The 27,478-nt window shown below is 43.5% G+C and overlaps 1 protein-coding gene across 2 annotated transcripts in view; it reads right to left on the bottom strand.

The window, feature by feature from the left end:
* SUZ12 (SUZ12, polycomb repressive complex 2 subunit) overlaps positions 1-21,208 on the bottom strand; it is a 67,072-nt gene extending 45,864 nt beyond the window's left edge. Inside the window, exons 1-4 of one of the 2 annotated variants that reach the window (XM_025361624.1) lie at positions 20,697-21,208; positions 16,614-16,660; positions 16,460-16,524; positions 9,573-9,641 (exon numbers count right to left, since the gene is read on the bottom strand). In XM_025361624.1, the coding sequence (XP_025217409.1) occupies positions 9,573-9,641; positions 16,460-16,524; positions 16,614-16,660; positions 20,697-20,970 (455 nt within the window). In that variant the 5' untranslated portion in view covers positions 20,971-21,208. The remainder of the gene's footprint in view (positions 1-9,572; positions 9,642-16,459; positions 16,525-16,613; positions 16,661-20,696) is intronic. The other variant, XM_025361625.1, reaches the window with a different exon arrangement.
* Between the last annotated feature and the right edge of the window lie 6,270 nt (positions 21,209-27,478).

The raw sequence follows: 27,478 nt of genomic DNA, 5'->3' as shown, positions 1-27,478 counted from the left end.
ACTGTCTCAAAAATATATACACACACACATATATACACACACATGTATATACTCTATATGTATGCGTATATATATTCTATATACTATATTCTACATGTAGAATATATATAAAATATATATGTAGAATATACATAGAATATATATACATATATGGAGAGAAAATATATACTCTATATATACGTGTATATATATAGAGAGAGAATAAAATAAATAATTTAATAACTTTTTTACACACCACAATACTAGGTGAGAAGTGTAATAATAGCTGAGGTGGGTGGGGAGGGTTTTCTGTGATATCTTGAGGTTCTGAAGTGACCAAAGAGCAGCATCCTGCTCCTGGAACTCAGATTACAATCCTAACCATCATATGTACTGGTCTGATGTTAGAAGAAACAGAAGAATGCAAAAACAGTAACTGTATATATTTAAAAATGGACTGGGTGCGGTGGTTCATGCCTGTAATTCCAGCAGTTTGGGAGGCTGAGGCGGGGGAATCACGAGGTCAGACTGAGACCATCCTGGCCCACATGGTGAAACTCCATCTCTACTAAAATACAAAACATTAGCCAGGCATGGTGGCGCATGCCTGTAGTCCCAGCTACTCTGGAGGCTGAGGCAGGGGAATCACTTGAACCCGGGAGGTGGAGGTTGCAGTGAGTCCAGACTGCTGGCGACAGAATGAGACTCCCTCTCAAAAAAATAATAATAATGGCCGGGTGCAGTGGCTCACGCCTGTAATCCCAGCACTTTGGGAGGCCGAGGCGGGCAGATCACGAGGTCAGGAGATTGAGATCATCCTGGCTAACACGGTGAAACCCCATCTCTACTAAAAAATACAAAAAATTAGCCAGGCGTGGTGGCGGGTGCCTGTAGTCCCAGCTACTCAGGAGGCTGAGGCAGGAGAATGGTGTGAACCCGGGAAGGCGGAGCTTGCAGTGGGCCAAGATCGCACCACTGCACTCCAGCCTGGGTGATAGAGCGAGACTCGTCTCAAAAAAAAAAAAAAAAAATATATATATATATATATATATATATAATTTTAAAAACAAAAGGCTGGCTGTAGTGGTTCACACCTGTAATCTCAACGCTTTGAGAGGCTGAAGCAAGAGGACTGTTTGAGGCCAGGAGTTTTTGAGATCATCTTGGGCAACATGACAAGACAATGGATCTCTACAAAAGTTTTGAGATGGAGTCTCGCTCTGTCACCCAGGCTGGAGTGCAATGGAGTGCGATCTCGCCTCCCTGCAACCTCCAACTCCCGGGTTTAAGCAATTCTCCTGCCTCAGTCTCAATAGCTGGGACTGCAGTTGCGCGACACCCTGCCCAGCTAATTTTTGTATTTTTAGTAGAGATGGGGTTTCACCATGTTGGTCAGGCTGTCCTCCATCTCCTGACCCCATAATCCGCCCTCCTCGGCCTCTGAAAGTGCTGGGATTACAGGTGTGAGGCACCGTGCCCGGCTACAAAATTTTAAAAAATCATCCAGGTGTGTTGTCTTGTGCCTGTGGTCCTAGACTATTCGGTAGGCTGAGGTAGGCTGAGGTAGGAAGACCATTTGAGGACAGGAGGTCAAGGGTAAAGTGAGTCATGATCGCACAATTACAATCCAGCCTGGGTGATAAGAGTGAGACCTTGTCTCCTAAAAAAAACTTTTTAAATAAAACAAAATAAGTGGAGCATGGTAGCATGTGCCTGTAGTCCCAGTTACTCAGGAGGCTAAGGTAGGAGGGTCCCTTGAGCCCAGGAGCTCATGGCTGTAATTGAGCCATGATCACACTACTGTGCTGCTACCTCAGCGACAGGGAAAATCCTCATCTCTAAAAAGTAAAATAAAAAATAAAGTAAGACAATGGAGTCTGGAAGTTTGAGGATGCAGTAAACTATGAATGCATCACTGCACTCCCGTGTGGGTGACAATACAAGACTCCATCTCTCAGAGAAAAAAAAAAGAACGAACGACTTTCTTGAGACCAACATCCTTAAATTACCTTGAAGACAATGGACTATCTGGCTCAGGCCATCTGCTCCAGCCTCTTCTCATACCATTCTCCTTGCTCTTTCTACACAGCTACTTTGGCATCAAATGCTGTATATGTAGTATTCCCTTCAACTAGAACCACCTATTTGTTCATCCTCCCACCCCATTTTACTTCTGCACACTTCTTTCAAATCTCAGCTTATTTCTTCAGAGATGCCTTCCCTGATCATCATTATTCCCAAATCTAACACCTCAAATGAAAGCTGGTTCTCCTGTTTTATACACTCATAGTTTTCTTATGCTTTTCTTTCCCAGCACTTATTTCCCATTTATTATATGATTATGTCTTTCTCTCCTAAACACTAAGCTCCATAAAGGCAGGGCCTTCATCCATTTTGTTCACCATTATATACCCGAGTGCTGAGTATAGTGCCTAGGACATTGCACACTACAGAAATGAAACGCACACACAAAAATATAGATCCAGGCCTTATTGTAAAAATAAATGCTTAAAAACGGGGAAGGTTTAGAAAAGGAAGATTACTAATTCAAAAGCTTAGGTTGCATCAAAAACAAAAAGTCAGCTGGGCGTGGTGGCTCACGCTTGTAATCCCAGCACTTTGGGAGTCCAAGCAGGCGGAACACGAGGTCAGGAGTTGAGACCAGTCTGACCAACATGGTGAAACCCCATCTCTACCAAAAATACAAAAATTTACTGGGCGTGGTGGCATGTGCCTGTAATCCCAGCTACTCAGGAGGCTGAGGCAGGAGAATCACTTGAACCCAGGAGGTGGAGGTTGCAGTGAGCCAAGACAGCATCACTGCACTCTTGCCTGGGCAACAGGGCAAGACTCAGTCTCAAAAAAAAAAAAAAAACTAAGGCTGCATGGGGGCTCATTCCTGTAATCTCAGCACTTCAGAATGTCAAGGTGGGAGGATCACTTGAGGACAGGAGTTTGAAAGTGGCCTGGGCAAGATGGTGAGACCCTGACTCTACAAAAATTCAAAAAATTAGTGAGGTGCGATAGTACACGCCTGTAGTCCCAGTTACTCAGGAGGCTGAAGCAGGAGGATCCCTTTAGTCCACGAATTCAATCCATCAGTGACCCATCACTGTGCCACTACACTCCAGCCTGGGTGACAAAGAACGACCTTCTCTCAAACAGTAAAAATAAGGCAAGGTATGGTGGCTCACACCTTTAATCCCAGCAATTTGGGAGGTCGAGGTGAGTGGATCACCTGAGGTCAGGAGTTTGAGACCGGCCTGGCCAATAGGTAAAATCCTGTCTCTACTTAAAAAAAAAAAAAAAAAAAATTAGCTGGGTGTGGTGGCAGATGCCTGTTATCCCAGCTACTCGGGAGGTTGAGGCTCAAGAACTGCTTGAACCTGGGAGGCGGGGGTTGCAGTAAGCCAAGCAAGATTGTGCCACGACATTCCTGCCTGGGTGACAGAGCAAGACTTTGTCTCAAAAAATAAAAATGAAATAAAAATACAGGCTTGAAAATAACCGTAACAAAAGTTCTAATTCAGGTATCTTTTGAGGGGATTTTTCTCCAGCTACTAACAGAAGACCAGGAACAAAAGAAGAATAAGGGCAAGAAAGAAGTGACACTTTGCTTCATTTGGCCCTGGTAAACACTCTGAAGCAACTCAGATTTAAAAATCTTTTCATGATGCATTTTAGTCCATGGAGATGCACTCAGCACTCAAGAGCTGTTACCAGAGAATTCCAACATTAGGGATGGGCACGGTGGCACATGCCTGTAATCCCAGCACTTTGGAAGCCCACGGAAGGCAAATCACTTGAGGTTAGGAGTTCAAGACCAGCCTGACCAACATGGTAAAACCCCATTTCTACCAAAAATACAAAAGTTAGTTGGGCTTGGTGGTGGGCGCCTATAAACCCAGCTACTCAGGAGGATGAAGCATGAGAATTGCTGGAACCTGGGAGGAGGAGGTTGCAGTAAGCCGAGATTGCGCTACTGCACTCCAGCTCCAGCCTGAGCGACGAAGCTAGATTCCATCTCAAAAAAACAGCAACAAAAAAAGATAATTCCAAAATTGGTAGGATTGACAGCCTAAGAATCCCTAGAATCCTGCTACCATATACAACCACACAAAGGCAAGAGATTTATTCTAATCAGTCATAGTGCTTGGTCAAAATCCATGAAAAATTCAAAACTGGAGTACCAGAAACAAGAGCTGGAAAGGATATAAGGCATTATTATCAGACCTTCTATAAAGAAAATAAAGCCCAGGCGTGGTGGCTCACACCTGTAATACCAGAACTTTGGGAAGCCAATCCCAAAGGATCACTTGAGGCCACGAGTTTGAGACCAGCCTGGGCAACATAGCAAGATCCCGTATCTACAAAAATTTAAAAATTAGCCAGGCATGGTGGCACGCACCTGTAGTTCTAGCTACGCATGAGGCTAAGACTGGAGGATGGTTTGAGGCCAGGAGTTAAGAGGCTGCAGTGGGCAGCCACTTGCACCCCAGCCTGGGCAACAGAGCAAGGCCCTGTCTCTTAGAAAAAGAAGGATGGGCACAGTGGCTCATGCCTGTAATCCCAATACTTTGAGAGGCCAAGGTGGGAGGATCACTTGAGGTCAGGAGTTTGACACCAGCCTAGCCAACACGGTGAAACCCTGTCTCTACTAAAAATACGAAAATTAGTCAGATGTGGTAGGGCATGCATATAATCCCAGCTACTAGGGAGGCTGCGGCAGGAGAACTGCTTGAACCTGGGGGACGGAGGTTGCAGTGAGCCAAGATCGCACCACTACAATCCAGCCTGGGCGACAGTGTGAGACTGTCTCAAAAAAAAAGGCCGGGCGCAGTGGCTCAAGCCTATAATCCCAGCACTTTGGGAGGCCGAGACGGGCGGATCACGAGGTCAGGAGATTGAGACCATCCTGGCTAACCTGGTGAAACCCCGTCTCTACTAAAAAATACAAAAAAAAACTAGCCGGGCAAGGTGGCGGGCGCCTGTAGTCCCAGCTACTCAGGAGGCTGAGGCAGGAGAATGGCGTAAACCTGGGAGGCGGAGCTTGCAGTGAGCTGAGATCCGGCCACTGCACTCCAGCCTGGGTGACACAGCGCGAGACTCCGTCTCAAAAAAAAAAAAAAAAAAAAATTAAGGAATCCAGAAATGTACAATTTTTTAAATTGTCACGTTAATAGTTAACCAAGTTAGGTTGGGGGGGGCTGGGCGTGGTGGCTCACACCTGTAATCCCAGCACTTTGGGAGGCCAAGGTGGGCGGATCATGAGGTTAGGAGATCAAGACCATCCTGGCTAACATGGAGATACCCCATCTCGACTAAAAATACAAAAAATTAGCTGGGCATGGGGGCAAGCGCCTGTAGTCCCAGCTACTCGGGAGGCTGAGGCAGGAAAATGGCGTGAACTTGGGAGGCGAAGCTTGCAGCGAGCTGAGATGGCATCACTGCACTCCAGCCTGGGCGCCAAAGTAAGACTCCGTCTCAAAAAAAAAAAAGTAACCACCATTTAATAGCCCATGTTTTTCTATCAGCTCCTTCCACTAACAAGTTTCTGCAAGTGACTTAAGACAACTGTAGGTCTAAAATATAAAAGACCCTGAAACACTAACTTCTTTTGAACCGATAATGCTATCTTGGTTTAGTTTATAAATTACTACAAATGTCATAATCAGCTCAGAAATGTACTTGACTGAACTAACTTTTGGGCTATACTACTATGGTATTTTTTATCTATCTTGATACCCTTTGAACTTTGAGGAATGAAATACATCGGGCTCGGGAGCATATATACTATAACTTTGGCAGTGCTAAAAGAACATGAATTCTAGGCCGGGTGCGGTGGCTCAAGCCTGTAATCCCAGCACTTTGGGAGGCCGAGGCGGGTGGATCACGAGGTCAGGAGATCGAGACTATCCTGGCTAACATGGTGAAACCCCGTCTCTACTAAAAATACAAAAAACTAGCCGGGTGTGGTGGCGGGCACCTGTAGTCTCAGCTACTCGGGAGGCTGAGGCGGGAGAATGGCGTGAACCCGGGAGGCGGAGCTTGCAGTGAGCCGAGATCACGCCACTGCACTCCAGCCTGGGCGACAGAGCGAGACTCCGTCTCAAAAAAAAAAAAAAAAAAAAAAAAAAAGAACATGAATTCTAGTGAAAGACTCCCAGACTACAGCTGTACAGATCCAGGATCGAGTCTTTAACTGAAATAGTACAAAGAATATAAATGGAGGAGAGATACTCTTGTGTATGATTTAAGATATTAACTTCTATTAACTAATGTTATGGAACAACGAAGATTAATCATTTTTTTTCTTTTTTTGAGACATAGTCGCACTCTTGCCCAGGCTGGAGTGTAGTAGTACGATCTGAGTTCACGGCAACCTCTGCCTCCTAGGTTCAAGGGATTCTCCTTCCTCAGTCACCCAAGTAGCTGGAATTACAGGTGTACACCACCTCACCTGGCTGATTTTTGTATTTTTTTTTAGAGAAAGGGTTATGCCATGTTGGCCAGGGTGGTCTCAAATTCCTGGCCTCAAGTGATCCACCCACCTCAGCCACCAAAGTGCTGGGATTATAGGTGTGAGCCACCATGCCCAGTCTGTGTTATCTTTTAAGAATTTGACAATAGATTTTAGAAGCAAATATTTATACTGCTAGCATCATATACTGGTGTCTAGGGTCCTTCTTACAACCCTGTGTGATAGATTTAGGAGAAAAATAAGATTACCTTAATTTGAGATAAGAAATAGATTAAAGGAGGCTGGGTGCAGTGGCTCACGCCTATAATTCCAGCATTTTGGGAGGCGGGCGGATCACCTGAGGTCAGGAGTTAAAGAAAAAATTAGCTGGGTGTGGTGGCAGGCACCTGTAATCCCTGCTACTTGGGAGGATGAGGCAGGAGAATCCAGCAGGCAGAGGTGGCAGTGAGTGGAGATCACGCCATTGCACTCCAGCCTGTGCAATGAGAGCAAACCTCCATTTCAAAACAAATAAATAAATACAAAAATTGGCCAGGCTTGGTGGCTCATACCTGTAATCCCAGCACTTTGGGAGGCCAAGGCAGGCGGATCGTTTGAGGTCAGGAGTTCAAGACCAGCCTGGCCAACATGGAGAAACTCTGTCTCTACTAAAAATACAAAATTAGGTGGGTGTGGTGGTGCACGTCTGTATTCCCAGCTATTCAGGAGGCTGAGACAGGTGAATCGCTTGAGCCTGGGAGGTGGAGGCTGTAGAGAGCCAAGATTGCACCACTGCACTCCAGCCTCAGTGAGAGGGAGACCTGGTCTCAAAAAAAAAAAAAAAAAAAAAAAGCGGGATGGGGGGGCAGGCCCCTGTAAGCCTAGGTAGTTGGGGGGGGGGGGGGGGGGAAATGGTTTAACCCAAAGGGGGGGCAGTTGCAGTGAGCCAAAATAGCACCACTGCACAATTCCATCTAAAAAAAAAAAAAAAAAAAGAAAGAAATAGATTAAAGAAAGTTAATAATGTAGAGTCTTAGCGGTAAACTTAAAAGGACACACTTTCTTAATTCATCTTAGTGCCTCTGGGAGACATTCATAAGAATCTTGAGAAGCTGAAATGGCCAATTCACTGGTCCTAGCTAGACCCTAAAGACTGAAAAAGTTCTCTTCCAAAACTACGAGCAGGAATTTATGTAACCCTCTGATGTTAATCTTTTAGTTGCTATTGAACCCACCATGTCAAAAGGAACAAAATTACTGGGGAAACAACTGTTCAGAGAGAACTGAATAGTATGTATCTCTTACACACTCTTATGGAAGCTCTGTAATATTTTTCAAACCCAATGTCACAATGAGATAGTAATAGGGTTTAGTAATGAAGGTAAACCTTGATGAGGAAGATGAAGAAAAGGGTCAAGTGTTCTTGTTATTGGGTCATGCTTCCTTCTCACTTGAACCCTGAAATGACTATAGGGCAAACTTTTAATGTGGTCAGAAGAAGCAGGGAGGTCAGACTAGGATCTTACTACAGTCTGTATTTTAAGTAAAAAAGGCCCTGAGGATCCCAAGAGCTCTGTCTAGGGTGAGTGACCAGACAAGAATCTGGAATATAAACGCTAGTAAAGAAAATGTGCGTGCACTGGGAATATTCTCAGTTCTATCTTATAGGGTCCTCCCCGGGCATTAACAGATACAACAGGTAACAATTCATGATCTCAGCTTCTAGAATGGACTATCACAGTTTATCTACAAGTCAGGATTGCCTAGACATGGAAATATAAATTATACTTCAACCCCACAAGATTGTAGGATATAAAATAAAAACTAACGTTTTACAACTCAAGTAAAAAAATCACCTCATTCCAAAGCCAAACTTAAAATATAAGTGACTGAAAAAAAGGAAGTCTTTTTTTTTTTTTTTTTTGAGACGGAGTCTCGCTCTGTCGCCCAGACTGGAGTGCAGTGGCCGGATCTCAGCTCACTGCAAGCTCCGCCTCCCGGGTTTACGCCATTCTCCTGCCTCAGCCTCCCGTGTAGCTGGGACTACAGGCGCCCGCCACCTCGCCCGGCTAGTTTTTTTTATTTTTTCGTAGAGACGGGGTTTCACCGTGTTAGCCAGGATGGTCTCGATCTCCTGACCTCGTGATCTGCCCGTCTCGGCCTCCCAAAGTGCTGAGATTACAGGCTTGAGCCACCGCGCCCGGCCAAAAGGAAGTCTTTTACCAGTCAACAAAACAATGGGAAAACAACAAGATGCATAATTGATGCATCACTGAGTGTGTATCCTATCTAAATTGGTAAGCTACAATTTAAAACTTTAGAAGAAAAAGAAAAATACATTGTGACAAATTTTCCACCTCTATTTTTTCAAAAATCTAGTAATTTTAGTTCTGCATTCTCTCCATTGGTAGTTAATGAATGAACAAACACCACCCAAACTGCTATTTCTCTTTAGAATATTCAATTTTCTATCAAAAACATCAAAAAACAAACAGTTTACATATCAAAAACTAAATAGAAGCATACTATCTAGAGTAGACAGATATTAGACTAGTCAGAACATTTAGGAATTAGTTCTAGGTATATATTTGATAATGTACAACAAGTAGATTCTGTCCAAATGTTCAAGTTTCTGAAACTATGTGAAAAACATATTTCAAATATGAAATGAAAGTTATGAATATGTTGCCTGACAGATTTAAATAAGAAAAAGATGGAAAAAAGAGAACCCCTCTCATATTTGAGAGTAACTTACAAGATATGTGATATTGTGAAGTCCCTGCCACAGTACCTAGCACATATACATAAATATGAGTAGCCCTCTTTAAATGAGGTGGTAGAGTTAAGACCAACAGCAGAAGTCAGAGGTTTCACTCAAAATGGAATAAACTGGTAATAAAGATAAACAATAATAAATACAACTACACTGGAGGTATTCAAGCCAAAGCTTAAGGATTTTCTGCCAGGAATGCTACAGAAATTAATTCCTGACTTGTGTGTGTGTTTGGACCAAACTGACCTCTAAGATTCCTTCTAACTCCTTATATCAAGGTGATCACTAGGAAAATGATCACTGTAATTTTTCCTCTTTCCTAAAGCATATCACTTAATGTAAACTGATAGGTTATCTTACCTATGAGATTCTTGCTCTCCTTTCATTTTCTCTACTTTTGATAACATATCATCAACTTTAAATGTTTTCCTGGAAGAAACAGATAAACAAAATAATCACTTCTCAACTGGGAAAAAGAAACAAATTATACTTTATTGTCACTCTAATAGGCAAGATGGAAATCAGATTTTGATTATTTTTAGTAAGATAAATTATGGATAATTAGCCATAACAATGAATACTATGGAGACCGTGTATAATACAGCAGACAAGCCTTCAAGCCCCATCTAAAACGCTAACTTGTTTTCATTTAACTTTTTTCCCAATTATTCCCAAACCAGTGATTTCTCCTTACCCATGGTACTTGATTTATGCTTATTTTGACACTTGGTTTTCATTCAGTTTCCTACATGTAAAACTCATGTAAATATTTTATTTATCCTACTAGATTATACGCTCCTGAAGGGCAGTGACAGTTCTCCTTCAAGGAAAGCTATGTAGTGCTGGCATAGTGCCTTATACGTGGTAGATATTCAAGTATCTGTTGAATTGAGCCAAACAAATATAAATTACGTGTATTCTGAAACACTTAATACATATACTAAGCAACACAACAAATATGGACTAGCATCATCACATAAAAAAATATTCTATAAAATATATTTGAAGTTCATAAGGTATCCTCAAAGATTATCAGCAAAGCCTAAAGCTCAATGATATGTCATATTAAAGAGACGGTTATTGACATCATGAAAAATTTTTGAAGTTACGGAATGATCATCCATCGAATCATAATAAAATTATTAGCTTTTAACCTGACAAATTTAAGAGGAAAAAGTTATTTCCCGAAAAACAGAAACTTAAGTATAATCTCTCAAAGCAATTAAAGAATGAATGGATTGTAAAACAAGCCTCATCTTAGCTCTTAAGGTGGTCTATGATATGTTCCAGAGAGTCTAAAAAGCTATACCCATATATAATTTAATTAGAAAAAAATGTTTCTCTTTATATTCATATAGTCCCTTCCTATTTAGAACTTGAAAAGTCAAATGTATTCCACATCAATTTATTACTTTATAATGCTTGAATGCAGACACCAAAAATTACGAATAATCTCATTCCTCAAAAAGAACTATTTTTTTTTTTTTTTTTTTGAGATGGAGTTTCACTCGTTGCCCAGGCTGCAGTACAACGGCGTGATCTCAGGTCAATACAACCTCCACCTCCCGGGTTCAGGCAATTCTCCTGCCTCAGCCTCAGCTGGGATTACAGGCATGCGCCACCACGCCCAGCTAATTTTCGCATTTTTAGTACAGACAGGGTTTCAGCATGTTGGTTAGGCTGGTCTTGAACTCCTGACCTCAGGTGATCCATCCATCCCCACCTCCCAAAGTGCTGGGATTAAAGGCGTGAGCCACCACACCTGGCCAAAAAAGAGCATTTATTGTAGTCAACTACTGTAAAAATTAACAGTAGAGAAATATTAATGTAAATATATTATAGTAAAATATTGATATTAGAGCAGAACTGATACAATCTATATTTCAAGTGAATGAGAAAAGCCTCCATAGCGAAGATCTTAAGGGAAAAAAAGCTTCTCTCTTTACCTTTACAGTTACTGAAAACTTCAATAGTAAAGTTTCATCCAATAGTGTACAGTAAGAAGTGCTTTCTGAAGGATGGCAATACATTTTCAATCTCCACAGATAAGAGAGAAAAAAGAAGAAAAATAAAGGACTCTTTTAAGCTAGTTGCAAAGAGCTATTCAGTATAAATACTGAAAGTTACTATTGAGGAGGGCCATGAAATTACTGAAAACTTTTCAGAATAATGTTTATGTAATGATTAAGAAATTCTGTCTGCAGAAAAAGACTGTAAGTTCTAAGGTTCATCTCTTCTACCTTTATGAAGTTGTATACAGAAGAAGTGAATAGAATTGAATAGTAACAACCATTTGAAACAGATAAATCACAAAAGCAACCCAGCCTTCCTTAGGAAAAAACAAAACAAAACCAACCTCATAAGCAACTATACAAAAGCCGCTCCTCCCCCAACACCAAGTATTTCTGTTCTTTAGAAAGGTAAAGTTACTGTAGGTCAGATTTAACAAAGGAAATAATTATCAAAAGGTCATCGAAAAGGAGAATATTTAAAAATTCAAGAAATTTCAGAAAATTTTCTTGGGCGAGTTCAGAAACAGCTTACACGAAATCTAGCAAAATGGATTCAATAAATGATGCCCTTTTCCTCACTTATATTTCTAGTTTGTTGGGGCAGTGTTCGCCTATAAAAGTTGAATACTCCTAGAAAGAGTAAAGCATAAGCTGACTTTAATAAATATACCAGAATTAATATCATGACTGAGAGTATGACTTTAAAGGGAGTGATATGTTTATTCCAACAATGGATATTATGTTGCTGTAATAGTAAAAAAGGAGTTCTGAAAACATTTTGAGAAAAGACGACAATCACTGGGCTAAACCTGCCACCTTCCAAAGTCACCAACTACGTTGAAGACAACAGTATATGAGTTGGGTTATAATTTCTTAATAATTAGTCCTAATAAGTCATATATATAAGATTAGGCATCTAACAAGATGATTAAAGGACTCCCATACTTTTTTTTTTTTTTTGAGATAGTCTCCCACTACTGCCCAGGCTAGAGTGCACTGACACATTCATAGCAACCCTTGAACTTCTGGGCTCAAGTGATCCTCCTGCCTCAGCCTACTGAGTATTCAGGACTACAGTCATGAGTCACCACACCCAACTACTTTTTAAAATTTTTTGTAGAGATAGGGTCTCGCTATGTTGCCAGGGCTGGCCTATAACTCTCACCTTTAAATGTAAACTTGTTTACTTGATACGCTCAAATAAATATAATCTTGCACCTAGAACAAAAAACTTGCATTCGTAATTACATATGGTTAAGTACTAAAAGTTACACAAGTGATCCTCCCAACTCAGTCTCCCAAAATGCTGAAATTACAGGTCTGAACCACCATGCCCAGCCTATTCCTATGCATTTCTGTAGGAACTAAACTAGGTGGGACTTAAATGTTTCTTGGCTGGCAGACTGCTTAAAAATTCCCCAAAGACTTTTTTTTTTAACCTAAAGGGCAATAATTAAGAAAATCAGTTTTTACTTAACTAAGCTTTTAAAATTATCTCTACCCATGCAGACAACAGAAACATATCCTGCAATGGGACAAGTTAATAAACATGACAGGAAAATGGAACTTAGATTTTAAATGTGTACTTTTTAGCAGGACGCACTGGTTCACGCCTGTAATCCCAGCACTTTGGGAGGCCGAGGTGGGCAGATCACCTGAGGTCGGGAGTTCGAGACCAGCCTGACCAACATGGAGAAACCCCGTATCTCCTTAAAATACAAAATTAGCTGGGCGTGGTGGTGCATGCCTGTAATCCCAGCTACTCAGGAGGCCGAGGCAGGAGAATCACTTAAACCCAGGAGGCGGAGGTTGCAGTGAGCCAAGATCGCACCATTGCACTCCAGCCTGGGCTACAAGAGTGAAACTCCATCTCAAAAATAATAATAATAATAATAATAAAATGAATGTGTACTTTTTAATCTATGAATGCAAACTTATTTTACAATAACTTAATCACTTTTTAAATTAAGATCAGGTTGCATCTTAGACAGCAACTCAACTGACCTTCTATATTAAAAATGTTTTGATGGCCAGGTGCGGTGGCTCACGACTGTAATCCCACCATTTTGGGAGGCCAAGGCAGGCGGATCATGAGGTCAGGAGTTCAAGACCAACCTGATGAACATGGTGAAACCCTGTCTCTAATAAAAATACAAAAATTAGCTGGGCGTAGTGGCACACCTCTGTAATCCCAGCTACTCAGGAGGCTCAGGCAGGAGAATTGCTTGAACTTGGGAGGCAGAGATTGCAGTGAGCCGAAATTGCGCCACGGCACGCCAGCCTGGGTGACAGAGCAAGACTCTGTCTCCAAAACAAAAAAGGTTTGATGAAACAAAAAAGTTAATCAAATTCTACTAGTTTTATAGAATAAATCAAGGGTGGGGAAACTATGGACCATGGCCAAACCTGGCCTATTGCCTGTTTTTGTGCAGCCCAGAAGGTAAGAATGGTTTTTATAAACATTAGCAATTGATTTGATTATAGAAAACACTAACTCTGAACCCCAATTAAGCTAAGTGTTATCTCCGCTACCCTCACAAAAATAAAAAATAAAATTCTACATTTCTCATTAGTAGGCCTGTATTAAGAAATGTTCTATCTTATACTGTTGTATTTTTATCAATAAAAGATTTACGGATTGACATTTTGGACTGAAATTTTAAAAATTTGTAAATATTTTCTTTCTTTTTATATTAAGTACCTACATAGTATCCTCAATTTTGCATCCTGGCTGCAAAGCCTAAAATAATTACTGTTGTTTACTGGTCCTTTACAGAAAAAGCATGCTGAATGCTGGCAGAGATCAAATAACGAAGTAGACAGGTAAAGGGTGGACAAAACTAATTCTGTAACCTAATTCATCACCTCCTTTTTAGGTGCTTAGCAATTTTCACCTATTAATTGCAATGCAAACTTCCTCATGCGCTCTCTCTATTCAGAAAGATTGCCAAAAGACAAATAATTGTAACACTTCAATCTTCAAAATACAAGCAGATGTATTTACAAAATTCAACCATGTCTTGCTATAGAAATGTAGTAGTAATAAACAGTAGCAGTCCACCAAAGAGCTTAGTTTCAAACTCTAACGCGGTAACTTGATGATTTTACTAAAACTATAACAACAATATCAAATGCTTAATAGAATTCTCGCCTTTAAACGTAAACTTGTTCACTTGATACGCTCAAATATAATCTTGCACCTAGGACAAAAAACTTGCATTGAAAATTACATACGGTTAAGTAGTACATGTTATACAGCAAAAACAAGCTGTCTCCCACCCTCCAGACCCCACTTTAAAATCTAATGATTACGACTTCATTGTTTTTAAAAAACCTTCATCCTATTGATTTCAACAGTGTTTCCCCTTTCAGTTAAGACCACCACCAAGGCCGGGCGCTGTGGCCCAGGCCTATAATCCCAGCACTTCGGGAGGCTGAGGTGGGTGGATCACCTGAGGTCAGGAGTTCAAGACCAGCCTGGCCAACATGGTAAAACCCCGACTCAATGAAAAATACAAAAAATCAGCCAGGCATGGTGGTGGGCACCTGTAATCTCAGCTACTTGGGAGGGTGAGACAAGATAATCCCTTGAACCCAGGAGGCAGAGGTTGCAGTGAAGCAAGATTGCGACATTGCACTCCAGCCTGGGCAACAAGAGTGAAACTGTCTCCAAAAAAAAAAGAAAAGAATACCACCAAAGATATAAAATGAGACTTTCTGAACCTACCACTATAGGGGCTAATTCAAATTACACATAATAATCAAAAATTAACTTAAATTTTATGTAACAAATATAGTTACCCTGAGCCCTTTGGCAAATACTTAAATCCTCAACTTCTATCAAACTTGAAAATAACCAGTGGAGGCTGGGCACAGTGGCTCACGCCTGTCTTCTCAGCACTTTGGGAGGCCGAGGCGGGCAGCTCATGAGGTTAGGAGTTTGAGACCAGCTTGGCCAACATAGTAAAACCCCATCTCTACTAAAAATACAAAAAATTAGCTGGGAGTGGTGGCGGGAGCCTATAATTCCAGCTACTCAGGAGGCTGAGGCAGGAGAATTGCCTGAATCCGGGAAGCGGAGGTTGCAGTGAGCCAAGATAGCACCACTGCACTCCAGCCTGGGCAACAAGAGCGAAACTCCATCACAAAAAAAAGAAGGCCAGGCTGGGCATGGTGGCTCACTCCTGTAATCCCAGCACTTTGGGAGGCCGAGGAGGGTGGATCACGAGATCAGGAGATCGAGACCATCCTGGCTAACACAGAGAAACCCCGTCTCTACTAGAAACACAAAAAATTAGCCGAGCATGGTGGTGTGCGCCTGTAGTCCCAGCTACTCGGGAGTCTGAGGCATGAGAATCTCTTGAATCTGGGAGGCGGAGATTGCAGTGAGCCGAGATTGCGCCACTGCACTTTAGCCTGGGAGACAGAGACTCCGTTTCCAAAAAAAAAAAAGGCCAGGAGCAGTGGCTCATGCCTGTAATCCCAGCACTTTGGGAGGCCGAGGCAGGTAGATCACCTGAGGTCAGGAGTTCGAGACCAGCCTAGCCAACATGGGGAAACCCCCATCTCTACGAAAAATACAAAAATTAGCTGGTTGTGGTGGGAGGCACCTGTAATCCCAGCTACCTGGGAAGCTGAGGCAGGAGAATCTTTTGAACCCAGGAGGCGGAGGTTGCAGTGAGCCAGGATTGCACCACTGCACTCCAGCCTGGGGGAAAAGAGTGAGACTTCTCTCTCAAAATAAAAAACCAAAAACACAATGGCACCATCTCGGCTCACTGCAACCTCCGCCTCCCAGGCTCAAGCAATTCTCCTGCCTCAGCCTCCCCAGTAACTGAGATTACAGGCACACACCACCACACCCGGCTAGGCTAATTTTTGTTTTAGTAGAGATGGGGTTTTGCCATGTTGGCCAAACTGGTCTCGAACTCCTGGCCTCAAGTGATCCGCCCGACTTGGCCTCCCGAAGTGCTGTGATTACAGGCGTGAGCCACCACACCCAGCCTCATTTCTATTAGAAAAAAAAAACAACAAACTAATAATAACCTGAGACTTACAAAGATGAAACTATTGAAAACCACTGTGCAACCAATTCAACCAGTCACTCTCTTACTTCAGTTTTCATGTTAAATCTTTAGTTACAGTACTTTATTTTTGTTCTTTTTTTTAATTTTGAGAAATACTTTAAAATAAAACATGCTTTGATCAGCTTGAAATAAGATTCATAAAATGTACCTTTTGATGTTTGTTCTGGAGTTTCGATGAGACATGTAAGTAAGAGTTCTGTGCAAAAATATTGGCTACAAAAAGAGTTTTAAAAATGTTAAAATTGAATACAGATGCAGTTATAAGAGAGAAATAATATTGATGAATTTTGTTGACTACTTACTGCTATGAGATTCCGAGTTCGAAGAAATCTATAGATCTGTGTTGGCTCTAGGTAAAAGAAAACAAAATCCAAACATGATATAAACTTACCTATCAGAAAAATATCAACCTAGACCATGTTATAATCAATATAAACTAATCATCTGCTATGGAAATCATGCACTAAATATTTATTTATTTATTTATTTTTTGAGACTTTGAGACGGAGTCTCCCTTTGTCGCCCAGGCTGGAGTGCAGTGGCACGATCTCGGCTCACTGCAAGCTCCACCTTCCGGGTTCACGTCATTCTCCTGCCTCAGCCTCCAAGCAGCTGGGACTACAGGCGCGCACCACTACGCCCGGCTAATTTTTTGTGTTTTTAGTAGAGGCGGGGTTTCACCGTGTTAGCCAGGATGGTCTCGATCTCCTGACCTCGTGATCCGCCGGCCTCAGCCTCCCAAAGTGTTGGGATTACAGGCGTGAGCCACCGCGCCCGGCACACTAAATATTTATATCGCACTAAATATTTACATCAAGAAAGTTAGTATGCACATCAATGGCATACATTCACAAAGTTCATCTACACTTTTTATACTGAAGGTTCTCTACAATATTTTTCTTAAGCCTTTCTAAGATAGTTATTGTTACTGGGCAGAACTGAAGAGAAGTAGTTGTACTCATTTAACTTAGCTAATTTAAACTATTTATAACAGATTTTCTTCCAAAAGTCAGCTGCAATAGGTAGCTGGAGTCAACAAAAGAACTACTGATTGATGCCAAACAAGATGAAAATTTCACTTTTTAAATGATCACTTAAAAAATTTGTAGTCAGCCAAAACAGACTCCTAATACATCCTAATAGATATGATGACATCCTAATACAGATCCAGACATTCCTAATACAGGTACGATGAAAGTTAGTCAAGGTATATTTTTTTCTTTTTTTGAAAAGGGGTCTTGATATGTTGCCCAGGCTGATCTCGAACTTCTGGGCTCAAGATCGATCCTCCAGCCTCAGCCTCCAGAGTAGCTAGGATTACAGGTAGGATCCACTGCACTCAAAAGTCAGTCTATATATATATATTTTTTTTTTTTTTTGAGACTGAGTCTGGCTCTGTCGCCGAGGCTGGAGTGCGGTGGCCGGATCTCAGCTCACTGCAAGCTCCGCCTCCCGGGTTCACGCCATTCTCCTGCCTCAGCCTCCCGAGTAGCTGGGACCACAGGCGCCCGCCACTTCGCCCGGCTAGTTTTTTGTATTTTTTAGTAGAGACGGGGTTTCACCGTGTTAGCCAGGATGGTCTCGATCTCCTGACCTCGTGATCCGCCCGTCTCGGCCTCCCAAAGTGCTGGGATTACAGGCTTGAGCCACCGCGCCCGGCCATATTTTTTTTTTTTTGAGACGGAGTCTCGCTCTGTTCCCCTGGCTGGAGTGCAGTGGCGCGATCTCGGCTCACTGCAAGCTCCGCCTCCCGGGTTCCTGCCATTCTCCTGCCTCAGCCTCCCAAGTAGCTGGGACTACAGGCGCCCGCCACTGCGCCCGGCTAATTTTTTGTATTTTTAGTAGAGACGGGGTTTCACCGTGGTCTCGAACTCCTGACCTTGTGATCCGCCCGCCTCGGCCTCCCAAAGTGCTGGGATTACAGGCGTGAGCCACCGCGCCCGGCCAAGTCAGTCAATATTGAAATAAATCTCGGACACAAACTGCAGCAAAAATTCTCAATAGATATTCTTAATTATAATTTATTTTATTTTATTTTATTTTATTTTTTTTGAGACGGAGTCTCGCTCTGCTGCCCAGGCTGGAGTGCAGTGGCCGGATCTCAGCTCACTGCAAGCTCCACCTCCCGGGTTCACGCCATTCTCCTGCCTCAGCCTCCCGAGTAGCTGGGACTACAGGCGCCCGCCATCTCACCCGGCTAGTTTTTTGTGTTTTTTAGTAGAGACCGGGTTTCACCGTGTTCGCCAGGATGGTCTTGATCTCCTGACCTCGTGATCCACCCGTCTCGGCCTCCCAAAGTGCTGGGATTACAGGCTTGAGCCACCGCGCCTGGCCTCCTAATTATAATTTAAAGTTGTATCTATTTTGTCCAATGTAAATATTACTTCAATGTATTTTTTACACAACTAACAGATTCCCAAAACAGTCTTTCCAACGCTTAAAATGAGCTAAATTTCAAATTAGTTAAAATGTAATTTGTTATACAGGACTTAAATCGATGAAAAATACATACATATACCATCATATCAGTTACATTAATGACCTATTAGTATCACGTTAGGTCATTATACAGCAGTATCAAAATAAACCAAATAGGAATAACTATGTGAATAATTACATTAGAGTATTTAAACTTTCCAGTAAACAACTTCAAGTTGTTTTATGACCAGATCTAGCTCTTAATGACACTTGACTTCTCTGAGGTGGACTCATCAGAACTCAAATAGTTAAAACTTTCTTGGAGGATTTATCTTCTTTTAACATTCAGAAGGAACTTTTAAAATTTCCACCTAGGCCGGGCGCGGTGGCTCAAGCCTGTAATCCCAGCACTTTGGGAGGCCGAGACGGGCGGATCACGAGGTCAGGAGATCGAGACCATCCTGGCTAACACGGTGAAACCCCGTCTCTACTAAGAAATACAAAAAACTAGCCGGGCGAGGTGGCGGGCGCCTGTAGTCCCAGCTACTCGGGAGGCTGAGGCCGGAGAATGGCGTGAACCCGGGAGGCGGAGCTTGCAGTGAGCTGAGATCCGGCCACTGCACTCCAGCCTGGGCTACAGAGCGAGACTCCGTCTCAAAAAAAAAAAAAAAAAAAAAAAAAAAAAAAAAAAAAAAAAAAAAATTTCCACCTAAATCTTCAATTGGTTAGTTTTATTTTAAATTAACTAAAGGGAAATGAGATACTTTAGAAGGGGTACAAACAAGTATCATTGTCACCACTCCCCTTCAGTTCTCCATCCTATTTCCAACTAAAGCCTCTCCAGATATTTCAAAGTATATTAAGAAATATAATATGTGAATAATGTGAATCTCTCTGAAGCAGGTTCAATATTCGTTTTGATAAAAACTGAAATTCCTTCTATTAAGTTCCAATTAGAATTTCCTGAAGCACTAATGAGAGAGAAAGAAGGAAGGGTATTAAACAATGTAATACATCTTTCCAAGCACAGCTGATACCATGTCCTTAACATATGCCACAGTGAAATTGTAAATAAGGACACTGGGCGGTAGAGCCAAGTTTATTCAAGTTTCTGTAAGATTATTCAGCTATTAAAGATCACCCAAATTATAACACACAAAAGCAAAAAAGGAAACCAATCAGGATATAACATTCCTTAAAGAACAATCAGGATTATTTACAGTCACGATGTTTTTAATAAATTCTATTGTTTGTTTCCAGACACCTTGCTCTCCTTTCCAAATAAGTCAGTTTCACCTTCCAGACAGACCTTAGAAACAGAAATTGACGTAAGAAAATGTTCCGTAAATCCAGTATAAAAAACAGAATTCCGGGGTCGTCTCCAGAGAAGATGCTTGACCCCTCTCTGGCTCAGTTTACATATCCACAAAATGGGAGGATAGATTTGAAGGGTTTTAAGCATCCAAAGGTGCCATGTGAACCTGCAGCACCAAGTTAGCGCGAAAGCATTTCAGACTAAGGACAATTTCTTCGGTTCGACTGCACTCATCCCTTCACAGGCTTCATTTTGCCCCTCAAAAGCTACAACCGAAACCCCTGTATTTCTAGAGTCCGAAAGGCATGAAAGAAAACAAGAACTAATCTCACACGGATGTGACTGCGGCTCAGTTCAACTGCTACCTCCTCATCTAAAAGCCGCCTGCTCTGAACGTGGGGCCCGTCCCGAGCCTCTTGCGTCAATCTTGGGGGAGTCAAAAACCTACTCGGACCCTCTTTTCCAGCTCTCCCAAGGCCCTAGACTCCGGATCCCCTGGAGACGTAATCCCCGAAAGGGGGACATCCCCTCAATTCCTCCCTCCACTCACACACAAGTGGACTCCCGAGAAGGAAGGGGGCCCAGCAGAGTGTCCCATCCCCGGTGTTGGCAGAGTGGGTCTTCCTGCCCTCAAAGCCTCGCACACACTCACTCTCAAAGGCCTGGAGGAAAAGCTCGTGGTCAGCCTGGACATGCTCCATTTTCGGCTTCTTCACCGGTAACACCGCGGCCCCCGCCGCTGCCGCCGCGGAGGAGGAGGAGGAGGCCGAGTAACTGCCGCCGCCTCCACAGCCCCCGCCGCCGGATTTGCCGCCCGAAGCCGTCGCCGCCGCCACCGCCGCCGAACCCCCGAAGCCGCCTCCCCCGGACCCCGCGCTGGGCCCCGAGCCGCCCCCTCCCCCACCGCCGTGCTTCTGAGGCGCCATCGCGGTTCCTGCCTCCTCCCCCCGCCAGCTACCCGCCGGGCGGCCCCGGAGAGTAAGCGCCTGCAATACCAACCGCTCGCCCCAGCAGGCTCCGGCGGACCGAGGGGGGAAGGAGGAGAGAGGGGAGGAGAGGGGAAGGGAAGGGAGGAGGAGAGGAGGGAAGGAGGGAGGAAAAAAAAAGTGTCTCCTCAGAGCCCCGCTCCGCTCGGGAGGCCGCTCACCCTACCCTGGCCTCGCTCCGCCCACTTCCCCCGCCTGGCGCTCTGATTGGCCGGCGGGAGCGCGCGCCGCTGGGCCGCCCAGCCCGTTGGCCCGCGGATTCCCCCGTCAGTCACGCGGAGGTGCTTCTCGCGGAGGCGCGGCTTGGTTGGCCCGTGCGCGCTGCCGATCGCGGGCCCGGCCGCCTCTTTGAACTGAATTCGCGGGAAAATTAGGGGTCGGAGCGGCCTTCCTGCTGGCCCGGTGCATTGTGGGGAGAGAGGGACCCAGCGAGCGGTTTAGGGAGCCGTTTCTCGCCTTCTGAGCGTCGTCAGTCACCGCTCCCAGGGGGTTAGAGGACCCCTGAAGAGAAGCAGGCCTCCAAGAAACTGGTAGCGAGGAGCCTGTTAAATGAACTGAGATCTTTTACATATCAGCGAGTCTCTAACTTCCCAAGAAGGGACCTGCCTGGGGGGTTGGTGTGACCCTGGTCGGGGTCGCTTCTCAGTTGAGGGGCTCCTGGGGCGGGGATCGCGTCCCCTGTCCCCTCGACACCATGTGCCCCAAGCCATCCATGGCCGAATCCCACCCTGCACAGCCTAGGGGTTGCGGCTGCTGCTGTCGGAGGCGACTGAGCTCCACCAAAAGGAGTGACTTACATCGCCGTAGGGATGCTCTATAGACAAGGAAAACTATTTTCTGTAGATGCCATGAGGCTTCAGGGTCACTACCGAGATCCTGAGGGGAAGATCTCGTGATGGGAGCAAAGTCTAGATCCTTAGTTTTTTGCCCCCAGACACCGTAAGAGCGGTCAGAGCGGTAAACTGGCCGAAAAGTACGTACATACACTCTTCCCTTCTTGAGGATCTATACCTTTTCAGGTCAGAAAGCTGAGAAGGAATCCGGTGTTTTGCAGATCTTGCTTTTTTTTTTTTTTTTTTTTGAGACGGAGCCTCGCTCTGTCGCCCAGGCTGGAGTGCAGTGGCGCGATTTTGGCTCACTACAACCTGCGCCTCCCGGGTTCAAGCGATTCTCCTGCCTCGGCCTCCCGAGTAGCTGGAATTACAGGCGCCCGCCACCACGCCGGGCTAATTTTTTGTGTTTTTAGTAGAGGCGGGGTTTCACCATATTGGCCAGGCTGGTCTCGATTTCCTGACCTCGTGATCCGCCCGCCTCGGCCTCCCAAAGTGCTGGGATTACAGGCGTGAGCTACCGCGCCCGGTCAGGTCTTTCTTTAAATGATAGACGCATAGGCCCATTTCAGTCTTCTGGCACAGATTGGTTTGGAGTTGAGCTAATATTCTTAAAGATTTGAATTTCAGGTTGGAAAAGATGATCTCTAAGGATGTTCTTCCAATTTACATCCTATTGTTTTTGAAATTAAATTAAATTAAAATTTCAAAAATCCCAATCTATAAACATTTGCTCAACAGCATTTTTCAGATGTCTACTTGGGTTCTCTATAGTTAACTGCAAAACACTGTTCACAAAATAAGTGTCTTTGGAATGGTTATTCAAGTTGTTTACAAAACTAGTTGTCTTTGTAATGATGAAATATTTAAAGTACAGGTTTTATCAAAGCCTTTGTTACTTAAGAAAGTGACCTTGGCCGGGCACGGTGGCTCAAGCCTGTAATCCCAGCACTTTGGGAGGCCGAGACGGGCGGATCACGAGGTCAGGAGATCGAGACCATCCTGGCTAACACGGTGAAACCCCGTCTCTACTAAAATACAAAAAATTAGCCGGGCGCGGTGGCGGGCGCCTGTAGTCCCAGCTACTCGGGAGGCTGAGGCAGGAGAATGGCGCGAACCCGGGAGGCGGAGCTTGCAGTGAGCTGAGATGGTGCCACTGCACTCCAGCCTGGGCGACAGAGTGAAGACTCCGCCTCAAAAAAAAAAAAAAGAAAGTGACCTCTACAAATGATGTATATAGTATTTGGCATTTCAAGAACACATCCGAAATTAGGTATAGCTTCTCACCTGAAATAAGGAATGCCTGTTGGTAAGGACAAGCTATATTTTATATTCAGACAAAAAGTTCAGAATCCCCTTTTGTTTATTACACTATTCTCTGTACTCTTTTTTTTTTTGGAAACGGAGTCTCATTCTGTCACCTAGGCTGGAGTGCAAGGGCGCGATCTCGTCTCACTGCAACCTTCGCCTCCCAAGAGAAATATCAGTCATTTCTCTTGGTAACAAAGCCACAGGCACTTCTAACACTACTATGATTTGTCACCTATTAGTAGTTGAAGGAGATGCTAAATTCTAGCTAGAGGTTAGTGCAAATAAATATGTATTTTTTTTTTCATTCAAGTTCTCAGACTTCCTGAACCCTGTTCAAGTTAAGAAACTTTGTGTTATAGCAGTAAGTCTTTTTCTTTCTACTTTACTGTTAAGCTCTTAGGGCACGGATGATGGATGCTTTGGTAGCTGAGGTGTCTATCACTGTGCCTGGCATAGAATTGGGATTCATCCAGTGAGTCTTGATGAATAAGGTTGGACACAAGTGCACAAATATAAATTTGGATAATAATGACTGAGTGCTTACTATGTGTCAGGCAGTATTTTAAGTTTTTACAAGCTTAACTCATGCAATTCTCACGCCAATCCTCTGAGGTAGACACTTATTAATATATCTATTTCATAGATGAGGAAATAACCGCAAGACTTGTTAAGAAACTTGCACAAACTGGGATTTTAACCCAGGCAGTGTCTCTGGAGCCCTCATGCTTTATTATCACGCCAGAAAAATAAAGAGTTTTGTTTTTGTTGTTGTTGTTGTTTTGAGACGGAGTCTCGCTCTGTTGCCAGGCTAGAGTGCAGTGGCGCAATCTTGGCTCATATGTCATTTCTAAGTCAAGAAAGATCAGTAGGCCGGGTGCAGTGGCTCACGCCCGTAATCCCAGCACTTTGGGAGGCTAAGGCGGATCACAAGGTAAGGAGATTGAGACCATCCTGGCCAACAGTGAAACCCCGTCTCTACTAAAATACAAAAAATTAGCTGGGCATGGTGGTGCGCGCCTATAGTCCCAGCTACTGGGGAGGCTGAGGCAAGGAAACCATTTGAACCCAGGAGGCAGAGGTCACAGTGAGCCGAGATCATGCCACTGCACTCCAGCCTGGTGACAGAGCAAAACTCCGTCTCAAAAAAAAAAAAAATCAGTAAATATTGCCTCTGATGTGCTGGAATGAATAATCATCAGTATGAATGCACTTGACTTAAAATAATGAAAGTATCAAGCTTCCCTTTTACTTGTACAGTGTCCTTCTATCCTCCACTCATCCTCATTTCCTTAAAATTTAGGGCTGAGACTATTAAAATAAGTCAACAAGGCCAGGCGCAGTGGTTCTCACCTGTAATCTCAGCACTTTGGGAGGCCAAGGTGGGCAGATCACAAAGACAGGAGTTCGAGACCAGAATGGCCAATATGATGAAACCCTGTCTCTACTAAAAATACAAAAATTAGCTGGGCATGGTGGTGGGTGCCTGTAACCCCAGCTACTCAGGAGGCTGAGGCATGAGAATTGCTGGGTGTGGTGGCAAGCACCTGTAGTCCTGGCTACTCAGGAGGCTGAGGCAGGAGAATCGCTTAAGCCCGAAAGGCGGAGGTTGCAGTGAACCAAGATCATGCCACTGCACTTCAGCCTAGACGACAGAGTGAGACTCTGTCTTAAAAAAAAAAAAAAAAAAGTCAACAAACACTGTATCAGGAAAAAAAAATTTGTCTTGTTGAGGAAACTGACACGTTATATTAGTTGATAAGTTCTTAATGAAATAGAATCAAATTTGATTTTTTCAAAGAAAGAATGTCAACTGGTGATTGATTATCTGAATAGGAAAAAAAGAAAAAGAAATAAAAATAAGTAGAAGGCCAGGTGTGTTGGCTCACGCCTGGAATCCCAGCACTTTGGGAGGCCAAGTCAGGTGGATCATCTAAGGTCGTGAGTTTGAGACTAGCCTGGCCAACATGGTGAAACCCCATCTCTAGTAAAAATACAAAAATCAGCCAGGCATGGTGGTGCATGCCTGTAATCACAGCTACTTAGGAGGCTGAGGCAGGAGAATCTTTTGATCCCAGGAGGCAGCAGTTGCAGTGAGCCGAGGTCGTGCCACTGTACTCCAGCCTGGGCAATACAGCAAGACTCCATCTCAAAAATAATAACAATAATAATAAGTAAAAAAAAAAAAATGGTCTCTAAGATAAAAATAGTAATGACCTGCCTAATAAAAGATAGTTTGAAGGAACAGTTTCAACAGTCCTGTTCAACTCTTAAAACCAAAAGTTTACTCATTTTTGTTTTCTTTGTATAGGAAAGAAAAGCATGAGAACTATGGAACATTCACTGTATATTATAGGGTTTTCATAATAAACCACTGATTTGTGTATGTGTGTTTATCTAGAGTTAACGAGATATAATAAGGATGTTAGTAAGCCATAGTTAGAACTCCTGGGACAAGAAGAAACTTGACACTAATAACCTGGGGGAGAAAAAAAACCACCTGTGCCAAAGTGGAAATATCTAAACCTGAATTTTGGGAGGCCTATGTCTGGAAAAAAACTATTACGGTTGTTTTTCAGACTGTGGGACAAGTTGTTTTACATTTAACTTTAAACAAATGTGAAGTAAGTTGCCATTTATTGAGGAACCTGTCCATACAACAATCATAAACAGTAATGTTAGTTACTATTAGTATTAGTCAACCCCCTCAAATACTTCTCACTGAATCTCAAAGATACTAAGTAACTCCCCCACCATTACACCATCCTACAAAGGAGAGAGCTGGAGTTTAAACCCAGCTATAGGGGACTCAAAACCCCTCGTTTTCCAGTATGACTAAACTATCCAAGCTGTCTTTCTGGAACCCCAGAGTTTCAGGAAGCTACCCTCAGGAAGAAGAGGAGGCTGCAATATGGTGGGCTCTGCATTCCTATTTGCTTTCATCTGAAATTTTCTACTTGTGCCTGTTTTATAATTTGTTTGAAGATAATGGTTCTACTTGATAAAAAGAATTTTTTTGAAAACCACTACAGTATACTCTGCTGTCTTCCAAAGTCTGATAATGAAAAATAACCAGCTAAAATAGCACCAATAGTGTATTCTGGGATATACTCATTTCAAAATTTGATGGCATTAAAAACAAACCTGGGCCAGGCACGGGGACTCACACCTGTAATCTCAGCACTTTGAGAGGCCAAGGCGGGCGGATCACGAGGTCATGAGATCGAGACCATCCTGGCCAACATGGGGAAACCCCCATCTCTACTAAAAATACAAAAAATTAGCCAGGCTTGGTGGCGGACGCCTGTAGTCCCAGCTACTCGAGAGGCTGAGGCAGGAGAATGGTGTGAATCCAGGAGGTGGAGCTTGCAATGAGCCTGAGCCGAGATCGCGCCACTGCACTCCAGCCTGGATGACAGAGTGAGACTCCGTCTCAAAAAAAAAAAAAAAAAAAAAACAAAACCTGGCCGAGTGCGGTGGCTCTCACCTGTAATCCCAGCACTTTGGGAGGCCGAGGTCAAGGTGGGCAGATCACAAGGTCAGGAGATCAAGAACATCCTGGCTAATACGGTGAAACCCCGTCTCTATTAAAATACAAAAAATTAGCCGGGCGTGGTGGCAGGCACCTGTAATCCTAGCTACTCTGGAGGCTAAGGCAGAGGAATCGCTTGAACCTGGGAGGCGGAGGTTGCAGTGAGCTGAGATTGCGACACAGTGTCACTGCACTCCAGCCTTGGTGAGAGAGTGAGACTCCGTCTCAAAAAATAAAAAAATTAATTCAATAAAATAAAAAATAAAAACCTATGATAAGATTAATGAAGATTACTTTGTTTCATGGTAATGAAATGCAGATGAAAAAGATCATTCTGGTCGGGTGCGGTGGCTCACGCCTGTAATCCCAGCATTTTGGGAGGCCCAGGCAGGCATATCACCACAGGTCAGGAGTTCAAGACCAGCCTGACCAACATGGAGAAACCCCGTCTCTACTAAAAGTACAAAATTAGCCAGGCGTGATGGCGCATGCCTGTAATCCCAGCTACTGGGGAGGCTGAGGCAGGAGAATCGCTTGAACCCAGGAGGCGGAGGTTGCAGTGAGCCAAGATCACAACATTGCACTCCAGCCTGGGCAACAAGAGCAAAACTCCATCTCAAAAAAAGAAAAAGAAAATGAAAAAGATAATTCTGTAAATATCTCATGCATGCCCTGCCCAGAAAAAAAAAATTAGTTTTGCTGATAATACCACTAAACTTTGTGTGAACTTAGGTTTTCTTCATTTTCTAGGGAAAAAAACAGCATTATTATGTCATTG

Source organism: Theropithecus gelada, chromosome 16 (genome assembly GCF_003255815.1).
Source record: "Theropithecus gelada isolate Dixy chromosome 16, Tgel_1.0, whole genome shotgun sequence".
Classification (NCBI taxonomy): domain Eukaryota; kingdom Metazoa; phylum Chordata; class Mammalia; order Primates; family Cercopithecidae; genus Theropithecus; species Theropithecus gelada.
Note: the sequence above shows the minus strand (reverse complement) of the source record. Positions and strands in the feature narration are given on the sequence as shown.